Source organism: Lissotriton vulgaris, chromosome 7, assembly GCF_964263255.1.
Source record: "Lissotriton vulgaris chromosome 7, aLisVul1.2, whole genome shotgun sequence".
In the NCBI taxonomy this organism is placed as follows: Eukaryota; Metazoa; Chordata; class Amphibia; order Caudata; family Salamandridae; genus Lissotriton; species Lissotriton vulgaris.
The window spans coordinates 1,300,359,438-1,300,373,920 of record NC_141695.1 but is presented as its reverse complement, the minus strand read 5'-3'; the positions used below and the strand labels follow the sequence as shown (position 1 = coordinate 1,300,373,920).

General features: G+C 44.8%; 1 protein-coding gene across 1 annotated transcript in view; it reads right to left on the bottom strand.

Moving 5' to 3' along the window:
* LOC147703538 (integrin alpha-M-like) overlaps positions 1-14,483 on the bottom strand; it is a 509,428-nt gene that overhangs the window by 121,971 nt on the left and 372,974 nt on the right. The window contains exon 19 of the mRNA XM_086931904.1: positions 11,769-11,842. Within this exon, the coding sequence (XP_086788030.1) occupies positions 11,769-11,842 (74 nt within the window). The remainder of the gene's footprint in view (positions 1-11,768; positions 11,843-14,483) is intronic.

Genomic DNA, 14,483 nt, shown 5'->3' with positions numbered 1-14,483 from the left:
CCATTTCTGCCACCACTCTCCACAACTTGGCTCTTGGTACTAGATCCAAAGCAGTGCGTAAGTCCACGAAAGAAACATTTAGCTTGGGCCCGCTGATACTGACCTCCCTCCAGTAGATATACATAAAACGGAAGACCAGGTCCTATGTGCTAATGTTAGTATGGAAGCCTGCTTGGAAGTCACACAGGATATGATGCTTTGATATCCACTCCTGGACCTGTACCAACATGTGCTTGCAGAAACTTTTTTGCAGTGAGTAAATTAAACTTATCGGTCTATAACTGGCTGGTTTACCTCTGTCACCATTCTTGAAAATAGGGATTATTTCCAATATATTTCACGAGGGGGGATATTCATGCCTGTTGCCATGACATTTGTTATCATGTTAATATAAAGAGCCCAGACAGTTAAATCTTCTTTGTACAGGTCACTTGGATTTGGTCAGGTCCGGGTGCCCTGGCTGGGATGCTAGAGTGAATTGCCGCCCGGGTTTGTTCCATGAAGAACACCAGGCCGTCCATGGCATTGTGCGACTTTCCCCCCCATGCTCCAGATGGAGCCTCAGTCTCAGTACTACCTAGAGGATAGAGACCCCCAAAGTGGGTCACCCACTCCTCTGGCTGAAACGTAAACTCAAATTTTGGCTTCCTACCATTTAACCAGTAAGCTGCTTGTTTCCAGAAAGTTTTGAAATCTTTGGTTGTTAGTGCCTTTTGTCTGGAGGACAGAGTGAGCTTTCCAAATTCTTCTTTGCTAACTCTAGTGCTTTCCTATACCCTTTTCTACAAGCCACCAGGTCCGAGTGATCATTAGATTTTGCTGCCTGAACAAGGTCAGCCTTGGCTTTCCTGCAGTCCTGATTATGTCAGCCTACCTGAGGTTCTTTCTTAGGCTGAATCTGACTATACTCCGATTTCTTGTCCCTACATGGTTTGGCTAACAGATCCCCAATATCATTGAACAATGTTTCATGCTGGGTAGTAAATATTTAAACTATTGTATCTTTAGGGAGTTTTGACATCTTTTCCGTATCCAGGCGTACATTATCTTTTACTATTTCCAGGGTCTCTGGATGTAACTCCACCCAATGCCATCTAATTGCTCTCAAGTTGTTTGCGATGGCCAGTTCTACCAGAGTCTTCTTTCTCCTATTGACCATTCCAGTTGCAATGTCACCCTGGTTTATTAGGAGTGGATCAGGGCATTATGGTAGCTGTCTAGATGATTGACCACTGCCATATCATCAATCAATGGCCAAAGTCTAAGTGCAACCAGACAGTAATCGATCCGGCTGGCATACTCAGGTCTATTAAAGATTAGCTCCCCTTTTTTTTATCTGATTTGTTCTTCCATCGGTGGCTCTCAGGTCATGTTGCAATGTAAGGGCCAACACCTGGCTACCTTTCTTCGTCCACCTGACTGGGGGGAGATCTAACTGTGGGACCTGCCACACACTGTCCCACTCCTCTGTCAGGTCTTGGGGGGTCAGGGCATAAGGTTCAAATGTACAGTTGAAATCCCCCGCTACCAGAACAAGGGGCACTATGAATGGATTCGGATAATACATGACCTAGGACTTTGATAGTGTTAGTGTCTTCAAAGCCCCGGACAATTCTATTATAGACATTATGGATCGCTACATGATTCCAGGTTTATAGCTAAAATATGAAGGGAATCTACGTAAACCAACTTTATTTTTAGGCCAAGAGCAATTTTGACCTGTATCGCCAAGCCTCATCATGGTCGCCCTTTCTCTTTTCTTGTGGCATTTAGGCCATAGGTGGAAAACCCACTCCTATAGGGGGTATGCAGACTCCACGTTCCTTGGAAAAGTAATCCATCATGTGAGTCCACAAAAGTGCCCCAGCCAGGGTCAGCTAATAGTTTGATAATCCCTGCCACATTCCATACCAGAACTTTTAAGTGTCTGGGTTCAACATTGGTATGGGTGTATTTAATACTACTCTCAACAGTAACTCCCCCTTGGTCAATATTGGGGAGACGTCCAGCCCCCTCTTCTTCTCGGTCCAAAATCAGGTGATCACAATTTTCCCTAATGTTTACAGGCAGCCCCATCCCTATGGGTACTTGTGCTGAGGATCCAATCTGGTTTGTATCAGAAGGGGTTACATATTGGTCTAAGTGTGACAAAAGTGGCAAACCTCCTGTGTCTGCGGTCATACCTGAGCTCCTACTCCACTCATTTTAGTTGGAGGTCACCGTCTCGTTATAGACCTAAGGGGCCTTGATAGCTCTTTGTATTCCTGCCAGTGGTCTATATCTAATTGTAATGGAGGTTTTAGCAATGGGGATGTGAGAGAATCAATAGACAATAAACCATCAACAGCGGCTATGCAAAAGTACAACACTTTAATGATATCCAATTACGACCCCAGAACCATTACTCGTTTGACATACTTGATATCGTGTCTTATGATTGAGTAGCGGTGCCAGGTATTCCTGAACCAATGGGTGACCTTATTTTTGAGTGAGTCACATTCTTCATAACCATCCTTTAGGAGTTTAAGTACCGCTGTCAGATATACTACTGAGTTAGTGTCCTGAGGCTGGGATCTAAAGTACAGTCCATCCATTACTGTCCCCCTCCCCAGTGGTCTGCCAACCCCAAACAAAGTAGGTTGCCCTTGTAGTGGAACGGTTTTACCCTTAGCTGCCACACCCACCTCCCCCTTCCCTGGAATATACACTGGGGGGTCATCAGCTTAATTAAGTATGGATTACTTAGAAGGCTGTTTTTCAGGTAAATAGGGCGATTTGGAGTGGTCCTGGAGGGTGGGGCGTAATGAGTCGTGTTTAAAGTAGAAGAGGCGAATCTGCCTCCCTCCACCCTCGATGACCCCAGACATAAAGATGCTGGGCTCTTAATGATGGTAGATGGGAGGGCTGGCCGGCTTCAAGGGCAGTCCCCATGTCGATCTTACCCCTCTCCTATAGTTCTTTAACTTCCATCCTCAAAAGGGCCACCTCGTCTCTCGAGGACTCAATGGTTATTTTTAAGGTTTGCAATAAGCCAACCAGTACATTTTTTCTGTCACTTTTGCCAACATACCACCCACCAGTTATCCATTAGCCCCCACTGTAAGGACCTCAAATCTGTTGTGACACTCTATTTGGGGTACATAAACCTCGACACTGGGATCCTGCGAATCACAGATGGGTATGGTTGAAATTAATTGAGGCGTAAAACTAGGGCAACTGCTTCTAGCCCTCTTTCCTTTCTGAGGATTTTTAAACATCAAAGGAATTTGTATGCCCAACTTTTTTATGGAAGGAGGCATGAAAGATGATTCCGTCAGTGTTTCTGGGTTGGTGTTGGTATCAGAGCTGATAGAATTTAGTAGTTGGGAGGGAGAAAAAATAGTTTCAGAGCTAGCTATTTCATCACATTCAGTGAGAAGGGACTTAATCCTGTCCATTGACTCATGGCAGACTGCACCTGTACCCCTTTTTTTAGAGCGGGCACACCCTGGGCTTTATCCTTTCCCTTCCTTTTGCCCATAGCCTTAAAACCCTCTGGGGACACCACTTGTTACACCGAAAGGGAGTTTAAAGGTGAGTTAATAAGAAAAGGGAGAGGAGGACAGAAAGTGCTTCCAATATGTACCCAGTAAACTCAGTATCACAGTGTCTCAATGCGTGCCCTCATGGTACTCGTGTCCTCCCTCCACAAATTCCTCCAATTTCCAGTCAAACCAACAACAGGAGCGGGTTGAGTGGAACAGAAGCTTAAATGGGGAATAGGGAACAGTTGGTCAGCAGCAAAGTCTATGAGAATAAAACCGTATCATATTAGCACTCGACTCAATGGTAATGGACAAAACAATGAAGTTCCACGACAGCCAAGGGGTGTGGCCCTGCCCTGCCTCCTCCTGGCTCTGATGGGCACAGACAGGCCCGCTTTTGGGTTGAATGCAGCAGGGCCCAGCTGCTAAATCTAAGCGTCTCCGGGCGCACACAGCAAGCTTGTGGCAAGTGGTGGCAGCGACTGCCACTGAGGATGCTGGGGATTGTGGTCCTGCCCCTCTCCCCTACACGGAAATGGGCTCCCATGCAGCAGGGGTCCAGCCAGTAGAAATACATGCCTCTGGGCGCAAATAGCAAGCGTGTGGCGTTTGGTGACGGCGATGGCCACTGAGGATGCTGGGGCTTGTGGTCCTGCCCATCTCTCCTACACAGAAATGTTCTCCCGCGCAGCGGGGGCCCAGCCTGTAGATATATGCACCTCCGGGTGCAAACAGCAAGCATGTGGCTTGTGGTGGCGGCAAGGGCTGCTGAAGATGCCGGGCTTGTTGTCCTGCCCCTCTCTCCTACATAGAAATTTGATTGTATTTATTTATTTGTTTTAATTAATGAATAATTTAATGTTACTCTTTTATTCATCAGTCAGTCTCATGTGTTTATGGAGATTGAGTTTTTTGGCAGTAGGAAGGGAACTGCAATTTATTCATTATCTTTTTTATTTATGATGATATGGTTGTATTATTAGTGGCTTCTTGCATTGAATGTTATTTATGTGTTAACATGTTTTGATAATGTTATGTTTTAGGTATTTAAATGTTTGTTTAAATGTTATTAGGATTGGGAATGCTAAATCTAACCATTCCTAAGAACAACACTCGTCCTTACCTCATAGTGGGAAAAAGTAAATGTAACCTGTTAGAAATGTATCATTTCTGCAGGATCCCAAAGAATTTTTCCCTTTTAGTTGGACCCTATTTTTGCTGGCTATGTGCACTTTACCCTTGCTAACTTGTGGTGAAGGGTGGTGCTTCTTCTTTCAACATGTTAACATTGTCATATGCCTGACTGGCATATTTACCCTATCTTTAAGTCCCTAGTGTATGGTACCACTGCGTACCAGGGCCTGTAAGTTAAATGGCACAAGTGGACTTCAGTACTCGCTGTGCCAATCACTATAGGGGCAATGCACACATGACTGTAGGGCTGCCACCAGTACCCTAGCTGTGCAGGTTTAAACTGAAAATCTCGAGCTGTCACAATAACCCCTTTTGAAAGGCCTGAATCCTCCTTTTAAATTAGAATGAGTAACCTGTGTATTTGTCTTGCATGTCTGTATGACAAGGCGTATGGTATTAAAATGTAGGGCTTTTAAAAGTTTAATGTTAAACATGTCCGTACTGTGTAAAAGTCCTCAGAGCTATTATCAATGTAGCAGGGGTAGCAGTTCCATAGGAAAGCCTTGGGATAAACAGAGAATTTATTATTGTCTATCTCTGCATTGGAAGCAGCTACAGAGTTCATATCTGGATTATTTTAAATGATTTATTACATGCCTAATTCATTGCTAAAGTCAGATTTCTAATAAAAAAAAGTAAGCAGGTATTTTTAGAAAAGTTACCTGTTGCCTGCCCGTCTAAACCTCTACAAGTGTATCTACATGAGCTACTAACTGTTACCCAGGAGCCACATGGCTCCCCTGCTAGACTTGCCCACAGAGCTAAGATAAATACCTTAGGAGTTAGGAAGTGTTCTGATTCTCTGACAAGTTGACCATCTGGGCTATGCCTAAAAACTGTTTTAACTTCAAAGGGACATACCCTCTCACAGGCAGATGTAGCCAATATCTGGGCCTGCCCCCTTCCTTTGCCCACCTAGCCAGTTAGGCACCAGGTCCAGTGGGAAATGAGCTGCCCCAGAACTGGTTTGAGTGACCACAGAGGAGGGGCTGCTCAGTCCCCTGACCCCACCACTAGGGTAAGACAGGAGCTCCGTGGAAGGGATGAAAGGTTCTGCCATGTTGGCTTTCGTCAGAGAGGAGCACTGATGATTGATTACAATATAACACACAGGAAGTGCTGCAAAAGTAGATGGGCCACCCCTGAGAACATTCAACCCACTGGTTAAGGAGTGGCCAGGAGTTTCCGCTACCCACAGACTGCCATTGTGCGGAAATGTCGTATCAACAGCAATCTCCTCAAATCACTTATTGACGAGTGGAAGAACAGAAGTGGAATGATACTGCTTTTTCTGCCCTGAGAAGAATCCTGAATACTAGAACTGCTCTCCGTCTTGTACCCATGAGAAAGAAGGGGGTACCAAGAGTCAGTTGGCTGACCTCCTGTTTGACCTACAGGGCTACAGCAAGCTTCAAGAGGCCTTTTTCCTGCTTCTCCAGCTGACCAGTTCTAACTGGGCTTACCATAGGCCCCACTGCTTACCTCTGCTGGAGTGAGTGTTGACTCCTCAAGTGCTGTCTCTAGGATTTTAGGCACTTGGCTAGTGTCAAAGTGTACTCTTCCTAACAAATCCTGAAACCAGGGACTTAGAAATGTTTCTCAGATTTTTTGCTCTGAGAACTGGCAGGGGAGGTGGACCAAACTGCCAACCTGATTCGATGAAGATGCTCTGTGCCAAAGATTCAGATTGCTGGCGCTGCGTTGTTCTCTGCAGAAACAAATCTGATTCAGCAGGACCTCACAGAGCTACAAGTTGCAGCATTGATCCCCTGGAATGATCTGGGCTCCAAAAAAGTCATATGGTAGAAATCTTTGCCGGGAGAAGGCAAGAAAAGTATCTGGCTGAAAAGGGACCTTCTCTGGCCACCAAATTTAAATTTCTACCACACTGACATTTCCCAGCAAAAGTCGATGGCTTTACCAAGACCTCATCCAACAGCTATCTGACGACGTGCAGCACTCTTCGCCACAGCGTGCTTCCTTGCCCCACTTAAGATTTTTGGCTTCCTTTCCCGAGATTAAGGACCTGATTTAGACCTTGGTGGATGGGTTACTCCATCACAATGGTGACAGATTTATCGTCCGCCAAAATATAAGTCCAATTATATCATCATCACTAACTAGTTCTGTTTCGAGAAGTAGCTATGGGTCGCGCTATATTATTGAGTTAAATTAAAAAACTCCAGAAGGGCTGAATGTAGAAGAGGATTTTTATACACATTTATAGAATTGGAAAATGATGTGATAAAGTGAGTCCTCCATGACTGCAAGTAATGATTTTAATGTCATTTGTAAGTTTAGCTTAGTTTTACTTTTATGTTTTGAGCACTGTACAGAAAGAAAGTTAGTAGGATTTTGATTTAAAATACGCATCATGCTTGTAAATGCCCACTTGGGCTCAATCACATAATAACAGGCAGCGATATGGTGCATCTATACGAGTTAGCGCTACTGCGCAAAATTACAATGTAAATATCTGTGTTGAAAACGGTATACATACCCACAAATGCCCACTTGGGCTTAATTACACAATATTAAGTAATGTTATGGTGCATTTGTAAGAATTTGTGATACTGTAAACAAAAGTAAATTGTGAAAATACATACGCGAGACACTGGTCCCAACATTAACATGTACAATTGCACTATGCGCGATGTAATGAATTAACATTTGGTGAATGTGCACGCAGTAGTAAAAGTACAATAATTTACTATGTGTAAGATTACAGAAATCCATTAATCTCAAATGAATTGGGGTGCGTTTTGATACTAAAAGAAGAGAAGAAAAAAATTTATAATCACTATGATTGTAATGATCGTAATTTGTGTAAAAACTACAAGTCTTTCTTCACTATCACTCAGGGTGGTAGTTGTCACATGATTGCACACAAAGAGAACTTTAAATGGTGATTGTTTGTATGCCTCTGCATTGGTGAACAAGGCTACTGCGCAGCTGCAACGTGTTCAATGGTGGCTGATTAAAGGCTTTCAAAGAGCAACTTCACATGGCGTCGTCATCCCTGCCAAAGGGAATAATACTTTGATTGTATGGACCCTCTCCCACGGGGTACCTTGAGGTGACGCGTCCTTTGATTGGGAGGCAGCGGATATTCACGGGAGACATATGTATTCACATTTGTATATAAAGGGATGCAGATCCTCCAGGCCTCTTGGCCCGCAAGGGCAAAAAAGAGTTTTTAAAATGTTTGCTGCAAATGTGAAACAGGGTTTCTAATCTGCGGTAAAAAAAAAAAGTGCAGTTTTCTTTTCCTGCGCTTGTATTTATTAGAGCCCCAGGGTGGGCCAAGACTTGGTGGAATACTACAAAAATAGGAGCGGGGAGCCTGGGCCCCCATGGGCCCCCACTCCTGGGGCATATAAAAGCCTCAGGGACCTCCAACTCCCTGGGGCTAATGTGTATTAATGAATGTGGCGAGGCTTGAGCGGCCTGCCACGTCCCCAGGGCATTCTAAAATATGTATGTGGGTGGGCTCGGTGGACCCACCAGCAAACAAGGGGCCGCCACCACCCTGGGGAAAAATCACGGTGAAATAATGCATGAAGGGCCCATGGGCCCCATCGCAGCCCCAGGGACCGTCACCTCTCCAGGGCACTTGAAAATATGTATGTAGGCAGGCCCAGCCTCAGGGACTAGCAGCTCCCCGGAGCAAACCACAGCAGCCCACCACAATCCCAAGGACTGCTACATCCCTGGGGCAGATTACAGTAAAGTACTGGGGGCCTGTACAGCTCACCTGCAGCACCGGGGACCGCCCCTCCTTGGGGGTGAAATAAATTAATGTTGGGGGCCAGTCGCAGGGGTTTTGAGGTTCCCACTGTGGTCCCATTGCACACTAGTGCCCTGGGGGAACCCATGAAACATGGCCGGTCCCGGGACATGGGTCCCCGGATTCGAAATCAGCCGGGGGTGCTGCATGCTCCCTCCCCTATTCAATGAAGGCCTGACCCCGGGTAATAGGGTCCCGAGGCGGAAATCGGCCCAAGGAGTGGGGCTGCGCAGCCCCCCTCATCCATTTATATTGTATATATTTAAAGGTCAGGCCCTGGGAGATGGGGCATGGGGCCAAAATCAGTCCATAGATCGGGGGCCACGTGGCTCCTTCCCATCGAGTTATGGCTGGGCCTCGGGTAATGGGATCCTTGGGGCCATACGTGGCCAGGGAGGGGGGCTGCTCGACCCCTCTTTCAATTAATATATTTGGCCTTGGGGATGTGGTGGTCGATGAGGCCTCAGGGGTCCACACTGCCCTCCTCAAAAATGTTTAAATAAAGCACCGGGCAGGTGGCGGTCCCCAGGGCCTAGGAGGGTCCACATGGCCCACCCACATTCAAACAAATATAAGCCCCAAAGATGTGGTGGTCCTTGGGGCATACCAATGTACAGGGAGGAGGGGCCGTGCACCCCCTCCTTCAATTTTAAGATAAATTAACATGCCCCCAGGATTTCTCTCGTCTTGGGGCTTTTCTCTAAACAAGCGAATAAGCCAGTGCTTGGTTTTTTTCTTTCATTTTTGCCACGACACCCACGCATCCACTCACAGACCCACTGAGACACACAACCATTCACAGACATATGCAGAGACTCATGCACTCACTCACAGACCCAGTGAGACACTTATACAGCCACGTTCAGGCTATTTCAGACACACACACACTGTGACACTCATCCACTCACTCAGACACCCACTGAGACTTACTCTAAAAGGTTACAGTTAGGAAATAAAATTAAACATTTTTAGAAATTCACCTAAAAAAAACAAAGTTTACAGGGACGTTATAATTAGGAAATATAAGTTTAAAATTCCCTGAAAAATCAAAGGTTACCTGGGCATTATAGTTAGGCTCAGATTTCACTTGCATATGCATTCTGTACATGGACCTCTTTAAGCTGTGCAACAGTGATGTCACCTTTTTGGCTGGACACTGGATTCTCTGAGTCACCATTTAGATAGACGTGGACCCACAGCAGACAGGGCTATCTGTGTATCTGACAGGCTACTAAACTGGTGGTTAGTATATACATTATTATTACGTTTCCTTTCTGTATTCTCTGCAGAGTAACTATTTACTTGGTCCTGATGAATGCCCCAGAGCACCTGGTTGTTGACGTCTTGAACTAGACTGCACTTGTGACTGGCAAAGAAATGCCTGAATTGTCCACTATAGCAAAAGATGTCCCCGAGCCCTACACCGAGGCGGTGACTATAAGAGCCAGTTGGATGACTCTCTGATACAGCCACAGGGCCATAACAACTGAAGAAGCCTGTAGTGCAACCTGGGTGACTGAGTCTTCACCTTCAAATGTTGCACCCAAGACTGCTGAACCCAGGAGAGTAATTAGAGTGCAGTTTGGTCACCCACCAAGGATGTTAAAGCCAGTTAAAGGGAACTACTGGTTTTGCTGTAACCAGAGACCAGTACACCGGTGACATCTGTTTTTTCGCTGGACTTCATCCGGACTTCCAGGAACATCAACCCCTGAGATCAAAGTCAAGCCAGCAAGTTTGTGGACTCAACGGTGACCACAAGAACACTTCGACACCGGGTCAGCATCCTTGAGCATCTTCAGCGTCCTGCATCCCTTTCATCAGGACTACTCCATTGATTCCTATGGTGGTTTGCCCATAGACCCTGGAACTGGACTGGAGACTGCTTTAACTGCAAGTTATCTGTTCAACTGGATATTACAGATCCCAGTGACTGGCTCCATGATGAAGTTGGTCACTCCAAGATTATCTTTATAGCTGTTTTCAAATTACTTGCAGTGGCTAACCTTAAACTACAAGTCGCAGTAGATTACAACAATTTATTGTGCTGAATGAAAATCTGTGATCTACTGTTTAAAAAAAAGAAATTCACTGGAAACCTATGGTGAATTTTTGTTATTGAGGTGTCTATTTGAATATAACAATACAACTTCTTTTTTTTGGTATTTGATTTTTATTGTCAGGGCCTGGCTGCCTGACCTAACCTTGGTCTGGCTAAAGATGTCATAGCCTTGTAGGTGTGACCTCCTCAGCCTAGGAAAGTGATTGGTGGTCTTGACCCACATGACAAGGGCGAGCACCACTGATAGCCTCAGACCAGGGTGCTTCAGTTTTAAGGGCTTCCATCAGTGATGCTTATCACAGAGTGAGGTAGGGTCAGCAGACTCAGTGACCCCATCACACTCTCTGACGAGTAAGGGACTGCTGCCTCCTCTAATTGTCTAACCCATAACAAGGTCAGCCACCTAGAGGATGTAGAAGTACCAATCATCCTGAAATCACCAAGGCCTCCCTTCCACAACTCAAGATCACCGCCAACGGCCCGTTAAGATGTATTTTTTTAACCTTTGCTGTGTGCGTGCGTGTGTATAGGTATGAATATATGTATTTGTGAGTGTGTTCTGTGAATGGGTGTGTGTATTTGTATATGTTTGGGTGTGAATACATGACTTTGAGTCAGTGAGTGTGCATGTGTGCACGGTGGGCCTGCCCCCAACACCTGCTCGAATTTCCGGCCCCAACTGCTAGATTCTGAAGGCCATTCATGTCTTTTGACCAACAAAGACATCAGATATAAAATATCTACTCCTACTACATGAGTAGCTAGCATTCTTAAGTATCACACAAACGCCACTGTGCATGTTCCACCAAATCAATGGTATTATACAGTTAGAGTGCGAAAAAGGTAATATTCCATCTACTTTATTTTCAAACATTTCCAGCACACCTGTCCTCTGTATGTACACATTCTAATAGTGATGTTGACAGTAGATATAGACATGAAGCAAGGATGATTTTGATGTAAGGATACATCTATGGATTCAGAAGGACATATATAGTTTCCTGAGGAGCCTAGCATTGCTCTGTAAACTAAACCAAAAAGGACAACCTTTTATTTTCATCAATATATCTTATTGTCAAGCAGTCCAGTAGATTAGTAAGTAAGTATTTTATTTGGAAAAGGAAACGGAACACAAAACAAATGATTGTACCTGTTTAACTTATGTTTTGCTAACTTACACACATAGACGTGCTTGCCTTACCCAGAGTAATTAAAGGCGATCTTCAAGTAATCTTGACAGACTCCATCACTGCCACAATTCTTTTCAAATAAAAGCTGCATAAACAGAGAAACCAGTTTATTAGTGTTGAAGTAGTTAGCTTGGCACAAAATGACAGAACCTGGCAATATATGCCTGTAAAGGCATGATGAATGTATCATGGCAATTCATAATGTATGTAGGAATATCATCCTAAGCTGGTAACACCTAATCATAACATTGTTGTATATTGTATGTGAAGAATTGAATGAATGAATGTATGACCTGTATAGCGCACTATCACACACCATTGAGAATCCTGGTGCTATGCTGGAAAGTATCATGACTTTCTGTGTGAGAATATAAGGATATAGCCTGGGAAAGACATTGATTTAGATGAGGTAGGGACATAGTGGATCGGGGAGAGAAAAATACAGGATTTAAGGCATTTTCTAAGGCATTTTTAAAATGTTGCTTTGGTGTTGATGAACTGGAGAGAGATGGGGAGTAGGCTCCAGAGTTTTGACCCCAGCATCATGAGTTATTTCCTTCCCTGAAATTTGAGTCTATAGAATGAGTTCCTTAGAAGGCTGGTGTCGGAGGACCTCAAAGTTCTTTGTGTCCTATGGTGGCAGAACTTGGCGGTAAAATATTTGGGTCCAGAGTTGTTAAATGGTCAAAGACTAGTGGGGGGGGTTTTAAAAAGGATTCTTTTGTGGATGGGTAACCAATGCAATTTCTTCAGGGCTGTGGAGGTAGAGCTATGTTTGGAGAGTTGCAGCACCAGTCTTGCTGTGGCATGTCAGATCATCTAGAGCTTGTGTATAAGTTGTTGGGAGGAGCTAGCCTAGAGGCTATTGCTATGATCAAGTCTGGAAGTGATTAGAGCAAATACAACGGTTCCTGGTGGGGAGGGGAAGAAAGTTATTCCATTTTTGTAGGGACTTGACTAGATTGAAACCCGTGCCTCCCACTGCTACAACGTGTGGGAAGAATGATAGGGCGGTATCAAATTTTACCCCCTCTTTTTTGCTACTGTGGCCTGGGGGAGGGTGGGTGGAACGGGACAAAGTTAGGCCATCATTGGGGGAGGGAATAAATTGGATTTACCGAAGAGTAAAAATTGTTTACTTAGTATTGCATTTGAGGTGGTTGTTTTGCAATCAGCGAATGATATCGGAGAGACAGTTTTGAAAATTCTGTTCGGAGGTCAGTGACTTTTTTTCCAGATAGACAACCAGCTATGTGTCGTCACCATAGGAGGTGGTCTTGATTCCGTATGATGTGATCAGGGAGATGAGGGGTGCCATATAGATGTTAAAAAGGGCGGAACTGAGGGAAGATCCCTGTGGAACTTCCATAGATACTGATATTTCATTAGGGGATAATTGTCCCAGGATGACTGTTTGCCTCCTATCAGAAATGATTCGATCCAAGATAAAGGCATATGCAAAATCCCTATGTCTTAAATACACTTTAGAAAGATGTGGTGGGAGATGGTGTTGAACTCTGTGTAGAGATCCAACAGTACCAACACCACATTGTTCCCTAAAGTAATTTTTTGAGGTTTCAGGGATGTCAAGTATAGCTAACTCAGTGAAATGCTGAGGTCTGAAACCAGATTGACTGAGATGAACTGCATTAGAATGTTCAAGGAAAGTGATGAGTTTATGGTTTACTAGTTTCTTGGCTAGTTTTGTTAAAAAGTGGAAGGAGGGAAATTGGCCTGAGATTTGTGAGGGTGGTAGGATCTGCTACGGGCTTTTTATAAGAAGTTTATAAGAAGTTTTACAACTGTGAGTTTCCAGGTGGTGGGCACTTCAGCTGTGGCTAGGAATCGATTGAGAATCTGGTTGATAACTGGGTTGACGTTGTCTATGGCTGCATGCAGTATGAGAGGAGGGCAGGGGTCTTGTATTAAGGGGGATTTCCTGAATATATGTCAGACTGACCTGTGAGATGTTAATGATGTTGCTGGAGCGGGGTTTGACTGAATGGTCAATTGTGGAGGAAGGGGTAAATCTCTGTTGTATGGCCTAGATCTTGCCCTCAAAGAAGGCGGAAGTCTGGACACATTGGGCCAGGTCATCAGAGTTGTGGGCTGGACGACACTTGTTTCCTAACTGCTTGCAGTATAGTTTTTGTTTCACTAGGGCAGCAGATAACAAGGGAGCAGTGTTTTGGCCTGCGCGAGTTGGTGACAACAGAAGGTGCGATGTTCATGGGTGTACAGGTATGCCATGAATGGAAGGAATTAAGGTCATCATCAATTAACCTCCCAGTAGTGGTGGGAGTGGTGATAAAGAGATGGCTGCAAAGGTTAGGATTGGTCTATATGGTTCCCCAAATTCGTATAGGCGGTGGGGGATTCGACTTTTGCCCGGGAGGGGGATTCTAGAGGTTGATTGTAAGATTAAAAGAAATCAAGAAGTGATCTGATCATGATTGAATGATGGGGTCCCCAAGTGTTAAGCATGGGTTGTTGGTACAGATTCCATCAAGAGTGTGCCTCAGCAAGTGGTTAGGGGTGGCGAAAAGTTGAGGGAGACCTATTATCTTTAGAATGTCTGTGAAATTTGCAGCTTCCGGGCTTTCCGGGCTATCAAAATGGTAATTGACTTTGCCCAGAACAGTACAATTAGTGTAGTGTATGAGAAGGGGGAAAGTGCCTCTCCAAATGAGGCTAGGAAGGTGGGTCCCAGGCCTGGGGGGGGCGAT